Source organism: Girardinichthys multiradiatus, chromosome 10 (assembly GCF_021462225.1).
Source record: "Girardinichthys multiradiatus isolate DD_20200921_A chromosome 10, DD_fGirMul_XY1, whole genome shotgun sequence".
Lineage (NCBI taxonomy): Eukaryota > Metazoa > Chordata > Actinopteri > Cyprinodontiformes > Goodeidae > Girardinichthys > Girardinichthys multiradiatus.
The window spans coordinates 12612039-12631667 of record NC_061803.1 but is presented as its reverse complement, the minus strand read 5'-3'; the positions used below and the strand labels follow the sequence as shown (position 1 = coordinate 12631667).

At 36.9% G+C, this 19629-nt stretch overlaps 1 protein-coding gene across 1 annotated transcript in view; it reads right to left on the bottom strand.

Annotated features, from left to right (window-relative positions):
- The window catches only part of LOC124875677 (melanopsin-A-like), a 59388-nt gene extending 41053 nt beyond the window's left edge, over positions 1-18335 (bottom strand). Inside the window, exons 1-3 of the mRNA XM_047377975.1 lie at positions 18105-18335; positions 4373-4509; positions 4131-4264 (exon numbers count right to left, since the gene is read on the bottom strand). Coding sequence (XP_047233931.1) covers positions 4131-4264; positions 4373-4509; positions 18105-18224 — 391 coding nt within the window. The 5' untranslated portion in view covers positions 18225-18335. The remainder of the gene's footprint in view (positions 1-4130; positions 4265-4372; positions 4510-18104) is intronic.
- Between the last annotated feature and the right edge of the window lie 1294 nt (positions 18336-19629).

Genomic DNA, 19629 nt, shown 5'->3' with positions numbered 1-19629 from the left:
GCTTTTCCACCAAAATGGCTCCAATGGTTAACAAGGGCTGATGGTAGAGTCAGTTCTTAACTGGATCTATAAAAGAACCGTTTCAGTCTTTTACAGCCAGAAAACCAGGTCTTTACACCACTAAAATACTTTGAGTAAATTATCCTTTTACTGTTTTATTTTGGATTTTTGTAGATGATTCCAGTGCAGGAAGACAGTTTAAAAACTCAATATCCCATCACAAATCTCAATATAGAATTTTGAGTTCTGCGAATTCTTTTTTTACAGTGTTTTGTTTTTTACACTTCTTTTTCTTTTTTAGTTGGAACCATAAAAAGCACCAGTTTATCTGTGCGAGAACCAGAGATTGTGGTCTGATCCGGAGAAACGGCATCCATCCCACTTTGGATGGAGCAGCTCTTCTTTCTAGGAATCTGGCCGAATTTATTAGTTCTCCAAAACTCTGACAACCCAGGGTTCAGACCAGGAAGCAGGGTTGTAGTTTAATACTCCTCTCTGCAGCTTCTGTACTGCTACCCACCCATTACCCTATTAAGACAGTGTCTCGCCCACGGCCAAAATTTAATAGGTTAAAAAATAATCTAAAAGGAGGAAATCAGGAAAATCTCATAAAAATAAACACAACTCAGACCGAAAAGAAAAATAAAACAATTAAATGTGGCTTACTGAACATAAGATCTCTCTCTTCAAAGACATTGCTAGTTAGTGACCTGATTTGTGACAATCAGATTGATTTATTTTGCCTCACAGAAACCTAGCTGCAGCAAGAGGATTATGTTACTATAAATGAGTCAACTCCTACTAATTATTTAAATTTTCAAATTTTTCGAAATACTGGGTGAGGAGGAGGAGTAGCAACCATCTTTCAGTCGGATTTATTGATTAGTCCCAGACCAATCAATACCTACAACTCTTTTGAATATTTAATCCTTAGTTTTCCTCATCCAAATTGCAAAGCACTAAAACCACTTCTGTTTGTTGTTTTGTACCGTCCACCAGGCCCTTACTCTCAATTTTTAGATCAGTTTTCAGACCTTTTATCTGATTTAGTGTTAAATACAGATAAGGTTATTATAGTGGGGGATTTTAACATTCATGTTGACACTGAAAGCGATAGCTTAAATATAGCGTTTAATGCTATCTTAGACTCAATTGGCTTTGCTCAAAACATTAACAAACCTACCCACCTTTGTCTTCATTCTCTGGACCTTGTGCTGACATATAGCATTGAGTGTAAAGACATAACTATATTTTCTCATAACCCTGTCCTGTCTGACCATTTCTTAATAACCTTTGAGTTTAATTTAACCAAGTACTCCACACCTGAAAGAAAATTTCATTACAGTAGATCATTATCAGGAGATGCTGTAACAACCTTTAAAGAATCTGTTCCACTTTTAATTTCCTCATCACTGAAAAGCACAATGGAGGGCAATAATTCTGTTTCTGCCCCTTCACAAATTGATTATTTTGTTCATAGTGTTTCTTCATCATTGCGTGATGCATTAGACAATGCAGCCCCCTTGAAAAAGAAGGTAATCATTCATAGGAGGCTAGCTCCATGGTCTAATTCAGAGCTACGTACTTTAAAGCACAATGTTAGAAAATTGGAGAGAAAATGGCGCTCTACACATCTAGAGGATTCCCGCTTAATCTGGAAAAATAGCCTACTGTTGTATAAAAAGACACTTCGACAAGCTAGAACAGCTTATTTCTCATAATTAATAGAAGAGAACAAGAATAATCCTAGGTTTCTCTTTAGTACAGTTGCTAAACTTACACAGAGTCAAAGCTCTGTTGAGCCATCCATTCCCTTAGCTCTCAGCAGTCATGACTTTATGGGATTCTTCTTAAATAAAATTGATTCTATTAAAAATAAAAATCTTTGACATACTCCCGAAGATGATTACTTCATCCTCAGCAAGTGAGACAACATTGGAAATAACTGCAGAACCCGATTTGTGTTTGGACTGTTTTGATCCTGTGAAGCTTCCTGAGTTATCAGAAATATTAGCTTCATCTAAACCTTCAACTTGTATGTTAGACCCAATCCCAACCAAATTATTTAAGGAAGTGTTCCCTCTGATTACCAGCCCCATTTTAGATATGATTAATCTATCTTTAGTAAATGGATATGTACCACAGGCTTTTGAGTTAGCTGTAATTAAACCTTTACTTAAGAAACCTTCGATTGATCGAGATGACTTGAAAAATTACAGACCTATATCCAATCTTCCATTCTTATCTAAAATTCTTGAGAAAATTGTTGCTAATCAAATGTGTGAGCATTTACACAGCAATGACCTGTTTGAAGAGTTTCAGTCAGGTTTCAGAGCTCATCATAGCACTGAAACAGCTCTGCTGAAAGTCACTAATGATATTTTTATGGCCTCAGATAATGGACTTGTGTCTGTTCTGGTTCTGTTAGATCTCAGTGCTGCATTTGATACAGTCGACCATAATATTCTCTTAAAAAGGCTGGAATATGCTGTAGGGATCAGGGGAACAGCGCTAGGCTGGTTTAAATCTTATCTGTCTGACAGATTCCAGTTTGTTCATGTAAATGATAAATCATCTTTAAACTCCAGGGTTAATTGTGGAGTACCACAGGGTTGAGTACTTGGGCCAATTCTCTTTACTATATATATGCTTCCAATAGATCAAAATATCAGGCAGCATGGGATAAATTTTCACTGTTACGCTGATGATACTCAGCTTTACTTATCCATAAATCCTGATGAGCCCAATCAGTTAGATAGACTACAAGCATGTCTTGAAGATATAAAAACTTGGATGACTTTAAATTTTTTGCTTCTAAATTCAGACAAGACAGAAGTTGTCGTCTTTGGACCGGAGTCTTTAAAAAAGAAACTGCTTAGTCAATCACTTAACCTGGATGGCAGTAAATTGACCTCCAGTAATAAAGTAAAAAACCTTGGTGTTATTTTTGACCAGGACATGTCATTTAAATCCTATATTAAACAGGTTTCTAGGATTTCCTTCTTTCACCTCCGGAACATTGCCAAAATTAGAAATATCCTATCCAGGAGTGACGCTGAAAAGCTAGTCCATGCATTTGTTACTTCAAGGCTGGACTATTGTAATTCTTTACTATCAGGATGTCCACAAAATGCAATTAAAAGCCTTCAGCTGATTCAGAATGCTGCAGCAAGAGTTCTGATGAAAATTAAAAAGAGATATGTGTTGTGAATTGGCGCTATATAAATAAAACTGAATTGAATTGAATTGGTGGTAGAAACACAAAGAGCTAACTCTGAAAAGAAAACTCTGAAAAGAAAACTCTGGCACCAAATTAGCACAGGAACCGATTTGGTGGAAAAGAAACCTCCATGTTTTGGAGAGGGAATTTGTGGTAAAATTGTAATTGCAATTTTCCTTGTATAAAAGATATGAATGTAATACTTTCGCAATATTGATCATCCCTAGTGCAGTCACTTTTTAAACACTAAAATATAAATCTTGCTTCGTGATTGTTTTGATAATTCTTTTAGAAAACAAATATGTAATTAGTTAACATTATATATTTTGTCTTGCTCCCTCTAGAATTATTGGTGCCCCTATCAAAATATGTTGAATGCTGTAGAATAAAATCATTATTTATTGACATATCATCTCACTCTGAAAAACGGAGATATCCAATATTTAATTCCAGTACATTTATTTCACTGGGAAAAATATCTATATTTTACAACTCCCGTGTTAATGAACTTATTCATTTTCACATAACTATGGGTGCTACTATTATTGGAACCTGAACAATTCCTCTAAAATCTAACTAAGGAATTTTTATTATTTTTTTATTTATTTAAGCATGTTACTTTCTCCTACTACTCTCCAATTCTGAGTTTATCTGCAATCACTGATGCCATTGAATTTAGGTCCTCACTCTTTTTTTTTCTTTCTTCATAAATGTTTATCTGAAGGGCTACCAATAATTGGAACAATTGTTATTTTGTTTAAAAGCCTTTATTATGAATATTTTCCCAAATTAATAAATGTACTCAAGTTAATCATTCAGATTTTATTTTTATTTTTCATTGTGACATTATGTACTGAAATAAAAAAATGTATTTCTTGTAAGGCCTTTGAGCATTATATGCATACATCACCTTTCTTTCCAAATATCCAGTGTTTATGCATGCTGTTGATGAAGAAGATGGGTGCCTGGGTGACAGACATAAGGAAGTCTGTAACTGCCAAGTTGATAATGAAGATGTTGGAAGGCGTCCGCAAACTCCGACTTCTGCACACAGACACACACATACACACACACATACACAGAGATTGACATACAGTTTTAACAATTAGTTTATTGCAGGATATTTTTCAAGGAAGATGAAGTCTCAAATACCTGCTGAAGGCATATATGACCAGGAAGTTTCCCAGCATGCCTGTGATGCCTACAGCCAAGATAACAACGCCGATGGTGTAGTGGGCGTGATCAGGGACATTTACCGTTGGAAACACATAGCCTGGGACGATAGCGCCCTGTTTTTAGACAAAAAAACAACAGGGCTCGATGTTTGTGTTTATCCAAACTGTTCTTTAATGTCACGACAAACATTTGGCAGTACATTTCAGCAAATTTTCCCCAAAACAATCAAGCAAGGAAAAAAAAAGATGTTTTCCGCAGATGACAATTAAAAAAATCCCAATCCCTCCATACATCTCTCTGAGGAAGCAACATAAGTTTTGTCTTCCCACAACATCTTTTTCTGTGTACGGTAAGGGTGAGCATTTTCATGCGGCTGCAAATGCGTTTAAAATTTGTTTTTGACGTACTTATCTTTGTCTAACCTCATCAAACTTTAGATATGTGCTCATTTGATTTGCTCCTGTTGAGTTATACTTATTTTGTGTTAAAAAAAAATAAATAAATGAGATCTTTAACTAAATAGCATTATACGATCAAGCAACTTTTCATGTGTGTACATGCTTTTGTGTATTTTCTTTTCGGTATTATTTCTTCCATTTTACTTCCATTTTGTCCAAAAAAGAAAACCAAAACAAGCTCAATAACAGTTCAGTGCTTCCAATCAGTTCAGTCAGGTATTTGTGTAAAATAAACACTTTAACTATCTATAACTTATAGAAATTACATTTGTTTTCATAATATTAGTATAATTTGAGACGAAATTAAAAGTTTAGAACATTTTAAAAACAGTAATAGCCCTATAAAAGTGTAAATTTTCCTGAAAAAGAGATTTCTGTCAGTGCAGGGTTGTCATGTGACAGGAACATGTTTCTCCAGTTGAGTCGCTGCGCCTGAAGGCTCACAATTCAACAACAGAATTTTATATCCTTACACACTCCATGCATGACGGCTTTGCTTTTGTCTCTCAGTGTGCTTGTTTCAGGCAAATGCTCAGCCACCCACACATCCCGTCACACTACCTCTGAGCCCAGTGATGAACAGGAACACACTCACACACAGAGATCAGAGATTTTTCTTAGTTAATCTGACATGTGGCTGTGTTTGTTTGTTTGACATCGGTTTCAACAGTCCTACTTTTCTACTGAGTTTTACCCTTATGCAGCTAAAAGGAGGAACAGGTTGTGTAAGCAAGAGAGTGAAAAGGTCACTGGGGTGTTGTACAGAAAGAAAGGAGTTTTAGATTTATGTAGTTTCTGTGTGTGGAATACAAACAGCTGCAGATGGAGTCTCTCTTCTCACAGTCACTTGCCCTGTTTGATCTCTTTATCTTCTGGTGTTCCAGATGATTTCCAAGCTTTTCTCACAGTCCTTCCTCTAAAAACTCTCACGCCTTCCCTTCTAGCTTTGCTCCCACTCCTGTTGCCTGTCTGCAAACTCCAGCAGCTAAGGACTAGATTAATGCTGGTCACACAGCAGACAAGGCCGAAAGGGTGAAATCTTCTGTATTTTCTGTAGGATTTAAAGAAAATGGTGGGAAGCATTGTCCCTCTATGTTTTCTGGGTATTTTTTTCTCTTGTAATTTGAATACAAATGGTCTGGTTGCTCTTTAATGCACAGCGATATAAAACCAGACAAAAACAAACAAATACGATAAGAAAAACAGTGATATTGACAAATATATAAAACAGGAAGTGAAATAAATAAGTTGAAGTGAACATAAAGCAGTCACAGGCATAAAAACAAGCCTCCTATATAGGAAGATTTGATATCCAAGTGGACTAACCAGGACATTTAGAATTAACTAACTTATAACACAAGATACTGAGATTTTTTTCTTTAGATTCAGAGGTTTACATACATTTCCCTAGTATTGAGTAGAATTGCCATTTAGACTTTATGACTTGGGTTAAACCTTTTGGGTATCCATCTGCAAACTTCTCCCCACAGTTTGCTGATATTTTGGCCCATTTCTCCTGACAGAACTGGCGTAACTGAGTCAGATTTGTAGTTCTCCCTGCTAGCACACATCTCTTCAGTTCTGCCCACACATTGTATTTGGGATTGAGACCAGCTTTTTAATGTTCACTTCAAAATGTTTCCTTTGTTGCCCTTACACCATGTTGTAACTAATCTGGCAGTCTGCTTCAGGGCATTGTTTATTTGGAAGACAAATTTCTGTCTAAACTTTAACTTCCTAGCTAATGTCTTGAGATGTTGCTTCAACAGTTCCACATAGTGTTCTTTCCCCATGATGCCATTTACTTTGTAAAGTGCACCAATCTCTCCTGCATCCAACACCCCCAAAATATGATTCTGTCACCCTCATATTTCACAGTTGGAATGGTGGTTACACGCTTGCAACTTCCCCCTTTTTCCTTCAAATGTAACATTTGTCATTATGGCCAAATACTTACATTTTAGTTTTATCAGACCACAGCACATCTCTATGAAAAAATTATGGTTTTTGTTCCTGTGTGCATTGGCAAACTGTAATCTGTCTTTTTGTGTCACTTTAGTAATGGCTTCTTCCTCACTGAGTGGCCTTCCAGCTTATGATATTACAGGAAATAGCTCACGTGGCAGGAATTCGTCATGTGGATTGCCCCTGCTCCGTCCATACCAGACACTTCATCCGCCTTGCCTGCTGATGGTTTCAGAGGGCCCTGTGGTGCCATTTGTATGGCGGATGAACTTCTGTCAGTCTGCCCCAGTTCAACTGTGGCTACTTTGTAGCTTAGCACTGTCAGTGTGTGAATATGTGGATGTCTGATTGTAGTGTAAAGCTCTTTGTAGTCCTCAGACTTGTTAAAGCGCTAAACAAGTGCAGGATATTTACCGTTTAGGAATGGTTTCACCGTGGATAATGACGCTATCTCCTACCAGCTTCAGCCAGCATTTTTGGTAAGGTTTGCATATTTTGCACTACGACTTAACATTCCAATGCTGTTTATACAAGTTATACAGGTCCAGGTCCGGTTACAAAGCCGTGACATCATCACCTCAGTTTGCCCAAATTGTTTAAAGGCATGGACATCAATACTTCTCTAAAAATGATCATTTTCATCAATCTGGCATTCAGCAAATAAAAATAATTTTGTCAATTGTAACTGACCATGACATGTAGCCTAATATTTAGTCTAAACTAATGGGAGAAAAGATTTCTGGTGTTTTTTTAGAGCACATGAAAATATCAGGACCCAGCTGTACAGCTGAAGGGACTTTCCTAATCAAGTACAATCATGATTATATTCAGATTCATTTAGACAGCAAGGCCTCATTATCACAGCCTGTTGTCACTCAGATACCATGTGATACTTGGAACTACAGCCGAACACAGTTGAATAATTAACATGAAATGATCAATGTGAGCACTGGAAATCAAAGTCAAAATTCTAGTTTGTGAACACAAATTAGTCCAATTAAGCTTATTCTGATGAAGAGGTTTAATTTTTTACAAAAGGTACAGCAAAAATGCTAGTATTTTAGTGTGGAGCTTTCCTGTTATTCTGCTTGTTTAATGAGTTTAAGTTTATGGTTTTCTGAGATACAAAATCTACACTGGAGAAAACATGCAGCAGTTGTGAACCTTCCCAGGAGGGGCCAGTCAACTAATATTACTCCAAGTGCACATCGATTCAACGATTCAAACAGAAAGTCACAAAATAACCAAGTTCAACATCTAAAGCTCTGCAAACTTCACTTCCCTCAGTTAAGGTCAGAGTTAAAGATTTAACGATGAGGAAAAGAGACTGGGCCCAAATGGAAATGTTCCAGGGCCAAAGCCATTGCTGACCTAAAAGAACACAAAGGCCCATCTAACATTTACCAAAACACATCTTGATGATGTCTAATGGGGTTTGGGAAAATATTATGTGGACTAATAAAACAAAAGTGGACCGTTTTTGAAAGATATGTTTCATGTTACACCTGACCTAAAAATAACAGTTTTACAGAAAGATCATTGTACTGACATTCAGATACTGTGCTTCTTCAGTAGCAGAACAACTTGGCATAATTAATTCAACCATTAATTCTGCTCTGTAAAATCCTGAATGAGAATGTCCAGGCAGTTTGTCACCTTAAACTGAAGCTTACTGAGGTTATGCAACTAGACAATGATTTATAGCACACCAACAAGTCCACCTCTGACTGGCGTAAAAGGAAAAAAAAAAGTTTTGGAGTGGCCAAGTCAAAATCTGGAGTTAAGGCCAATTGATATGCTGTGGCATGAACTTAAACAGGTCGTTATTGCTGGAAAAGCCTCCGATGTAGCTGAATTAAAACAATTCTATATAAGAGAGTGGGCCAAAATTCCTCCACAGTGATGTAAAAGACTCATTGCCAGTTATCTAAACACTTGATGTCAGTTGTTGCTGCCAAGGTTTGTAAAACCAGTTATTAGATTTAGGAGTGCAATTATTATTTTTAATGTAGAAACAGGTTGGCTTGGAAAGCTTTTCTCCTATAATAAATGAAATTATCATTTGAAAATTGTTTTTTGTATTTACTAAGATTATATTTTGTGAAATTAAAATTTGTTTGAAGATCTGAAACATTTAACTTTTTTATTTATTTAGCTTTTATTTATACAGGTTGTCTCAATGAGATCCAAGATCTCATTTGCAAGGGAGACTTTAAGTGTTACAAAAAGAAAAAAACAGAAGAAATCTGAAAAGGATAAAATACTTTTTTTATATCTTGTTTGTTGCTCTGGTGTCTTTCGCTATCCTTGATATTGATATTTGGATCTTCCATTCGTTCCAGTGAATGCTCTTCATGAATTTCTTGAGGTCATCCATATACTCAATATGAGAACTATACTTATACAATAAAGCTTGAACAGCAGTTTACTGCTGCTAAACATGTTAGAAAAAAGTGTGAAGTTGCATGAATTTAAACATTTCTCAGAGTGATCCTTTAATACCCTTCTTATCCCTGATGCACTTTGAATACATTAACAACATGCTGCCATCTACAAACATTAATAAATAAGGAAGAAAAAAGTTCTTTGTTGTCTTCTCCGGAGACATTTTAACAGTACAAACAGATTTGATTTAAGAGCCTTTTACTCACATTTGTTTCTTTGACTTCTCAGAAAACCTACATTTTTAGGCTGTTTCTTGTGTAGCGTAATTATTTAACTGTTAGCTTTCTAAGCACACGTAAATTGGAAAATCAAGTCTTTAATTCTTTCGCACATATATGTTAACTGCTCCCACTACTGTTTTGATGATGTCATATCACACATTAAAATTACAACTGTCCAAATACCTTTGACCAGTCAAAACCGATGCAACCCTGAGATTTTGAAGAGACAGCTCCAACAAATAGTATATGGTTAATATTAAGAAGGTGTTTAGAGATCTCTAGATAATAAGCAGATTCATTCAGAATGAGAGCTGTGTATGTTTTACTCAAAATGGCTTTTGAGTAAAACTGTCACGGTGTGACATTTTGGACTTTGGTTTTGGTGTCTTGTGAGGGTTTATTTTGTCTAGATGTTTGTATTTTGGTTTTTGCAGCATGTTTATTTGTTTCTTTTCCTCCCTCTACCATCTTCTTGTGTGTATAATAATAATAATCATCATCTTTATTGGTCATTGCACATGTACATTACAACGAAATTTGTCCTCTGCATTTAACCCATCCCTTACAGGGAGCAGTGGGCTGCCATTGTGCGGCGCCCGGGGAGCATTCTGGGGCTAAGGGTCTTGCTCAAGGACCCAGAGTGGTAATCTGTGGGATACAAACTTGACCCCTTGTGTCCCCTCCGGAACACAAACCTCCTGTTCTAACCTCTAGGCCACCACTATTGTGTTCCTCTTACTCTTAGTTACTTTTGTTGTTGCTTTCTTATTATTTTTTGTATTATTATTATTATTATTATTCACCCTTGGATTCTTATTTAGTATCTCTGTATTTAGTTATGGTTAGGTATTTGTTCTTATTCCAGCTTTAGTTATTGTTTACGTTTGTTTATTTTGTAATTTAGATTCTTATGGGCTCTTCTTTATTTCTTAGGTTATTGTTTTTGTTTCTATGTTTCCCTCTAGTTTTTCTGTTTACTTTAGTTCATAGTTATTCTAGTTCTTTATTTCCTCCTCTGCTTTATGCTCTTGCTTAGTTTGTGTTTTCTGTTTGTTTATTCCTCTCACTCTTCCTCAGCCTTTGTATTTGTTTCACCTGTTCCTTCTGCTTCCCTGCCTCATTGTCACACCTGTTCTCAGTTCCCTGGATTACCTGCCTTTGTCTTTCCCCAGTATATTAGTTGGTTTGGTGTCTCTGTTCATTGCTGGTCCCTCCCGTTCTCTACCCACGTATTTGTGCTGAGTTTTTCCATGTTCCTGCAGAACCATTCTTGTAGGTTTTTGCATATGGACTTTTGTTTGTATCTGCAGTGCCTTGATTGGTTTCTTTGGAAAATCTCTAGAAATAAAGCTGAGGACCTTTTACAACATGTTGCTGCCCAGTTCTTGTCTGCACTTTGGTCCGACTCAAAACCACATCGTGACAAAAACATACACAAAATCAGGATTTCTTTTCCTAAGTCACATATCATTTCCTCAGCTCAGTTAAAATCTCGTATTTTTTAATTGTTTCTTAAGTGACTACTTGACTTCTGGTGAATGCTGATTAAAACAACCCAGGAATTAATTAACAAACAACAACAAAACATTGACTCTATAGAGTTTAGGTCAGGTTGGGCTGCTGGCCAGTCAAGCACATGTATACCATGGTCCACGAGAAGAGCAGTGTAGGTTATCCTGACCCATACTGACCACTTTTCCTTACTCTACTACTTTCTCCTACTACTCTCTGCTAACAAATTATCTGTAATTATTGTTGTCATTAACCTTATGTTCTTTCTCTGTTTTTTCTGTCTTAATATAAATTAGATGTGGCTTGGCATTTCTGTTTAGCTGTGACACCTTCCTGGCTGGGGCCAGTGGCTAAGCTGTTGCTGGCAACAAATATTCTTTTCCTATTGATAATATACCTGCCCCTGCCTTTTTGTCTTCAATACTTGTCTCCCAGACAAATCAATAGAAAGAGCTATTGCTGTGACTAAACACATGTACTTTCTTTTTCATCCTATAGGTTTTACCAATGGCTCAGACCTTTTTTGTTTAGCTGTGTTTCTCTCTAGATAAGGTTACTGAAAGAGCTATTTCTGCCATTAACACCAGCAGATGACATAGCACCCCAAATCATCACTTACTGTGGAAACACACTAGACATCAAGCAATGTGGATTCTGTGTCTCTTCAGTCTTCCTCCAGACTCTGGGACCTTAACTTTCAAATCAAATGGAACTTGACTTTCATCGAAAAGGAGGACTTTGGACTACTGAGAAATATCCCAGGCCCTTTCCCTCTTAGCCCAGGTAAGAAACCTCTGATATTGTCTGTGGTTCAGGGGTGACTTAATACAAGCTCTTTCTCCAGCCCTGAGGAAAGCTATGAGTGTCATTGATTTTAAAAGAAAAACAAAAATGCATCCTTTTAGACAGGCTTTTCGCAGGACTTTAATATTTATGTTCATTTATTTTATTTTATTTTTTTTATGTTTATTTTTGTTTGGTTCCATTGTTCTTTTTCATTTTATTTAATTTCATTAATATTCATTCATTCATCTTCTATACCGCTTATTCCATAGTGGGTCACAGGGGCGCTGGTGCCTATCTCCAGCAGTCTACGGAGGAGAATATGAAACTCTATGCAGAAAGACCCCTGTTTATTTTAGTTTATAAAATAAACAAATTTTATTTTATTATTTATTTTATTATTTTTTCAGCCATTTCAGAGTTAATCATAAATAAATATATATTGATCTTTTTTCTATTTTGGAGAAACCTTTTTTCATTTTTAAAACGGTATATTTTCTCTATATTTAGGCAGACAGACATATATGCATATGTGGTTTTTCTTACAAATACGATTGTGATTCTTCAGTTTTGCTTTGATACAACAATCTTGATTTATTTATCTAATAATTATTAGGATCTATATTTCTACATTTTTGTGATTGCTTACTGCATGCCTCTTCCTTTGTTTTAACTTCTGTACAGCACTTTGTATTAAATTTGCATTGTATAAAATAAAATCACTGAACCACCCAGTGGGAAAGCCAGGGTGACAATTATCTCTCAGTTAGCTTTGTTCGTGCCGTCGTTTTGTACTAATTTGTTGTCAGCCTCTGTTCAAATAGATTTGTATGCAAAAAATGCTTGGCTGTGTTTGGAAAAAATATTTAACTTACACATGACTTTACAGGGTCAGAGGGCTTCATTTAATACTGCCACAATTAAAAAGAAAGTCCACTCCTTGTAAACTCTGTATTAAAATGATTGGGTTTTTACAGGCACTGGAATTATTGAAATCTAACTTCAGGTTAGATTTAAATAACCGCACATTACACATGATTATCTAACTTTATCTACCATCAATGACTTTGCATGCACTTCTTAACAAGGCCACTAGAAGCCCCTTGAATCGATAAACTCGTTCAGTCTGGGCTGCTTGTTTCAATTGGGAGATAAAGGTGGAATACATATTTATACATAATGTAAAAGACTAAAAGACGAGGTTTTGCAGAAAACTATTAACCTGTGTTGTTAGAATAGAATAGAATAGAATAGAATAGAACAGAAATTTATGTGTACATGCAGCAAAATTACAGATAACTGTTCTGCTGGAAGTAAAAAATAAATTGTCAAATAATGTTTTCAAAGGGACTACTTACTGTGAGTAAGAAACCTCCTTCCCTCTTTCACTCAAATTCAGAGCTGTGTTCTGTCAATTATTTCGAAATGACTGTTATTCTACATAGATGTTTAAGCCAACTAAGTAGTTTCCCTGTAGTTTCTGCCTAGTTTTCTGTCATTTCCATTTATTAATCTCCCATTTTCTTCATGTGTTCAGAGCCTCATTAGGGTTGATGAATACTGTATGAGCTGCCCTCCCGATGACCACAGAATCAGCCACTCCTTGAGAGCAAGACCTCAATTAGCCAACCTGTATAAAAGAAAAAAAAAAGGACTGTGGTCTATTTTAGAAATCAGCTGTCTCATTAACAAACTAACAAGCCATTATCAACTGTGGGCTAATCCTGGTTAAAATATGCAGAAACCACCCATCGACTGCATCATTCTCTTTTTAAATTAAAAAAATAATGATGGTTAACCAGTATTTTGTGTATGACCCATTGAAGCCAATAATTTTATTTCTACACAGACAAGTAACCTGAAAGCACTGACGAATTAAAGCAGGTATTGACCCGTCAATAACCCAAACCAATGCTCATGAGATGTGGATCATGACCAAACAAAAAGAATCAGGTACTAAAAAAGCCGGTACTGGGCCAGGAAAGCCAGTAATGGAAACGGTTGCAAAAGGGGCTAAGTGGAGTGGAGTAGAGCCAATGGAAAAGGGGCTTTAGAGTGGACAACAATTATCAGTTACAGGAATTTACTGTAGTCGCTGGTCTAGTCTTCAGCCCAATTACATCTTATAAAGATTGTAGATGAGACAAGTCCCACACTTCAAGTCCAACTAAATTATTCAGTCTTTAGAATGGGATTCAAACTGAAGCAACTTGAATCAAAGTTGTTCTAAGTTGTTCTGTTTAAAGTTCCAAAGGCTGAAAAATACAATATTACTGGGTAGTTCAATCTGGTAATTTATTATAATGATCAACATACCCTGCTGGTTTTCTGGTTTCAGAGTCTGAGGTAAATTTAGATTTAAAAAACCCTTGTTTACAATGTCAAACCCTTCCTTTGCTCCATAATTCTCAGTACGATAGAGAAGAAAAAAGAACAAACAATGACTCATGCATGCCTTAAAAGAGGAATGTGAAAAAAAAACATATACAATTGTCTCTAAAAAAGCTTCAATTACAGCAGCGATGAAACCTATCAGTTACATCTGTCTCAGATTATTCTTATCTGATGTCCGTCTGGGCTCCTGCTGAGCAAAGGTAAACATATTTTCTTTTCAATATTTGGATTCTGTGTTGAAGTAACAGTGTTGAACCGACAATAGGGTCAAAGATTAATTGATCCAAATGGGGATTGAAATCTGGCCTGTGTGCTCCGATCCAACAGACAAGCTAGTGTAGCTTGAATTACTGAAGGCATTAATGGTGGTTCAGATGGAAAAGCTTAAGAATACATTGTATCACATTTTGCTGCATATGGGATGCAGACCACTTAAAGTATCCATGCTGGCCCTAAGCCCCAATAATGAGTATGTGAGAACTGGACCAAGGAGGAATGGAAAAAAGTGGCTGGCTGGAGGTGTGTACATTGTTTACCTGGGGAAAAACATGGTATCATGATGCATTATGGGAGGAAGGCAAGCAGGTGTGTTGCTGTGGGAAATGTTTAGCTGGGAAACCTTGGGTCCTAAAATCCACAAGGATGTTACTTTGAGTTTCGACAGCAAAATACATTATTAGACAAGTGGTCATAATGTTAAGCTTGATTGGTCTATCTTAAAAGACCTGTCCAAATTCAGCCTAAACAAAGATTTTGAACCTTAAGCCTTGCAGGCCTATTTGCTCAAACCCTTCATCTTTGGCTCTGGGTCAGTTTGCCTCTTTAGTTCTCTAATTTGTAGCTACACATTACCATTTGATATTTTCCTACATTCATTTTTTACCTGTAAACAAATGATTTTGTACCATGAACGTAAACCATAGTGCATGGGTTTATTTTTTGTTGTAGCCAAGTATCTTTATGAATTACGGTCATGAAATGTCATAAAAATGCTTAAGTCGCTACCCAAATAAAATTGTGTATTACTCTCTGAAAGCTTTGTATTATGCATTGTTTCCAACTATTTGGGTTATGATCACCATCTACTACCTCGTATGAAATGTAAGAAACTCCCTAGATCAAGCCAAAATGACTTCCTAGTATAAAAGTTTTCTAATCGGTGTCATAAAACAACATTTCTTTACAGTGAACTCAGAAAATAAAGAAATAATCTGCTGTCACAGTGCTTCGAAATATCTGTATGTTGGTATATGCTAAAAAAGTCAAGCACAAAGACAGATGGTGACTCAAGTTTCGGATTCAGTCTCATGTTGCAGTTTAATCTTAAAAACTTCAGACTTGACTTAAACTTGTGCCCTAAAGACTCATGGCTTGACTTACACTCATTGTCTGAGACTAGTGTTAAAAACAAACTGTATTTCAAATAGTCAGTGGTGTTACTGACAGACTGCAGCTCTGACAGGTAAGGTATAGTACATATTTTACACTGAAAAGGTTGCAAATCAATTACTGCCTTCCACATTCTCACACTACTCTCCAATTTTGCATTGTTTGCTGTTATTTCAGCTTTTAACCTTGTTCTCTCTTTTCTCTTCCTAGAAGCTACACCTGGCCTGGCTCTGTGTCTACCTGTGACACCTTTCTGGAGAGGGGAATCATCACGAGCTTCTGCTGGCAACAACTTAATGCTCACGCTGTCTTTTAGTGTTTAACCCTTTCTCTCTCCTAGACATGAAAATTGACTGAGCTTTACTGTAACAAACTATGTGCTCTCTTTCAGACTCTAACCTTGAAAACTGGCTCAGAGTTTATCTGTTCTTTCTTTCTAGGTGAAACGACTAAAGGAGCTACATCCATTAACATTTACTTTTCCTTCCCGTAGAAAGGACTCCTGGATCAGTGCTTCTGTGTTCTTTTTGTGTCTCTGCTCTGTTCTCTCAAACCCCCAGTCGGTCGTGGCAGATGGCCGCTCACACTGAGCCTGGTTCTGCTGGAGGTTTCTTTCTGTTAAAAGGGAGTTTTTCCTCTCCACTGTTGCTACATGCATGCTCAGTATGAGGATTGCTGGAAAGTCAACGCCAGTGACTGTCCACTGTCTCTACATGCTCATCCAGGAGGAGTGACTGCTGCAAGTCACTGACTGGATGCAATCTGCTGGGTTTCCTTAGATAGAAAAACTTTTTATCCAATTTGAATAAAAAGCTAACTCCGACTGCACTGTTCAATTGTTAGGATTAATTGGAATGTATGTACCTGATTGTTGTGAAGTACCTTGAGACGACATGTGTTGTGAATTGGCGCTATATAAATAAAACTGAATTGAATTTCTCACTGTTAAGCTAGCTGCACCATTTCAAATACATAATCAAAATTAAAAGCAGATCACGTCCTTATTGTTCAGAGATTTGATGTTTCCTGACATGTGTTCACCTCACTGTGCCTCGCTCACTATGTTTTAAATTATACTTTGGAACATGTTTAATGTTCAGACTTGTCAACAAAGGTTTCCAATGTAAAGATAGAACATGGTTTACTAATAATATTAAACTTCTCATTAAAAAGGTTTCATTTCTTTTTGGGTTTCTTTTCATTGAAAATAATGGAACATTTCTACAAGGATAAATTACAGTTTGTCTATTTTCAAAATATGCCATCTATAGCCATATTTTGCATGTTGAATTTAATGTCAAAACATTAAAGATGTCTGCTGATGAATGTTAGAAAATTAAAAGATCATTTTTAAATGATTATGTGTTAAAGCAGGCCTAAGGCAAAACAGTACAGGTTTAAATACAGAAATTGAGTGTTAATGGCAGATTAGATAGCATGCATTTTTCTTGTTATAGTCCTGAGACTTGACTTGGACTTGGATTAAAAGACTTGAGACTTGACTTGGACAAAATAACTTGTGAACATCTGTGTTAATCCTGTCCAGGGTGGACCCTGCCTCTTGCCCATAGACTGCTGGAGATAGGCACCAGCTTCCGCGTGACCCACTATGGAATAAGCGGTAGAAAATGACTGACTGACATCTATGTTAACACAACCAAGAACTATAAAGGTACAACGGCTGAAATGACCATCACCCAGCAACTTACCAACCGCATTAAGACAACAACATATAAATTCTCATTAAGTCATTATTTCACCATTCACGTTTTTATGTTTTCAACTTATTTAGATGAAAGGGGTGTTGTCTTGTCTATCTTTCTTCAATGGTATCTTTCTCTGGGAAGAAGCTTCAGAAATAATTGCAAACAACCAATAGATTATCATTTACAGTAGACAAAACAATTAGGCTACAGATAAATATAAAATTAGAATAGCATGGACATTGACAGCTGCCATTTTTGCAAATTCTGTTGAAATAATTATAAATTATTACTGGTTCTGTTCAATATTACTGTGAGAAATGCGACCAATATTTACCACCATCTTTATGTAGACAATATATTTTATTTGAGGCACACCAGAGGGGATATGCTCTTTGGGAACGTTAGTCACTTATAACTGCTTGCGCACATGACAGCTGTTTTTTTACTTGACAAGAAACCATCCGCACTCCTGCCTCCATTCAGGTGCGGTTATGAATGGAAAGCGCGGAAACACAGGGGAAGATGCTGTCAATCATTCATGTTTCCATGTATCCATTCATCCACTCACGGATAGTTAACATCTCACGCTTACTATGATCAACTTGAAATTCTAACTACATTCTTACAATAACGTTCACATATGAATATTAAAATAAATGATTTAGTATACAAGATTATAATAAATAATATTAGTAAGCATCCTTTTTTCTGTTTCCTCCAGCTGTGTTGAACTGGATTTGGCAGCTCTGGATTTTCAGGCGCATTGCTGAGGCGCACCGAAGAAAGCTGTTGCATTAAAATCGGGTGAAAGCGGGAAACAGAAGTGGCCACTTACAGCTGGAGCCACTGGAGACGCCTCTATGAGCCGGTGGGGGTTGATGGAGCTGATATTCCAAGGTGCGCTGCCGGTCGGGTCCGGCGTCGGAACCACCGGTCCGATGTGGAGCGAATCCATCCGAGGACCAAACAATGCAGAAACGCTGAGTATGCAACAGAAGTTTATTTGAGATGGTTTGAGCCTGTCTGATGTGGTTTAGGAGTCCGAGCGGCCGGTCATCCTCTCCGCCCTGCCTCTACATCCTCCTCAAAGAAACTGTAGTACAGCTGTGCAGCGGTGGGAAACGCTCTCTCTCTCTCTTTCTAGCTCTTCCTGTGTTTCTCATCCAATCCCTGCTCCGAGGAAGCATTGCACTGTGTTAATAGGTCTCTGTGTTTTATTTATTTGTCTCATTGAATAAATCTGCTGGGTTTTTTTGTGCCACATTTTCATCTTTCCATATTCCTGATTGTCCAAACAGTGCTAATCAATTTACAATACACCGCAAAAAAACCCCAAAACATTATACCCATTGACTTGTTACGTTAAGACCACAAATATCCACGATCAAACAAAGTGGAGAACAGCTGTGAAGATGAAGACAAAAGATACATTCTTTGCAGTTTTCTTCTAATATAATCTGAAAAGTATATGTCCCTCCTTTCTACTGACACCCCTAAATAAAAAGGCATCAAAAATGTGAGAAAATTAGAGAGCAAAGAGCATCATGAAGAAAAAGAAATATATCAGGCAGCTTGGGGAGAAATGTAGAGGTCTAAACAGCATTCGGCTATAAAAAATATCCCAAGCTTTAAGCATCTCACAGAGCGATGTTCAATCAGAATGAGTAGGCTGTAAATCTACTTGGCAAGAAGAGCATTAATTAGAGAAGCAGCCAAGAGACCCATGGTAACTCTGGAGGAGCTGTACAGCTCGGGTGGTGCAAGAGTGACTGGAAGAAAGCCAAATGAAATCCAGATTTTACTTACAAGCCATGTTGGGAACACAACAAACACTTTGGCTGCATGCAAAACACTATTTATGGAGGAAAGCTGATATTGTATTTCACCACTGAACACACCGTCCTCATGCTGCCCCATGTTGGAGGCTGGTTAGAGTTCATGAAATGAAAGTTATAGCCTAAATTAGGATAAACCTGGAAGAAAACCTGTTCGAGGCTGCAAAAGACATCAGACTGGGGGGAAAGTGTTTTCTCAACCAGGAGATAAACCTTTGACAGGAGCTCGTTGCACATTCATGTGTTAGAATGGCCCAATTAAAGTCAAGAGCTAAATTCAACTGAAAATCAGGGAAATTATAATCACAGAAACTCTCAATCCAGTATAACTGAGCCAATTTGCAAAGAATGTGCAAGGATTGGGTTTTAAATGATAGAGCTGATAAAGACCTGAAAGGCTTGCACCTGCAATTGCAGCTAAATGCATGCCACATTTTTCAGATTTAGTTTAGTAGAAAATAACTTGGCAACCCAGGTGTAATTTTCATTCTAATCCACAAATATGAACTACTTTGTGTTAACCTA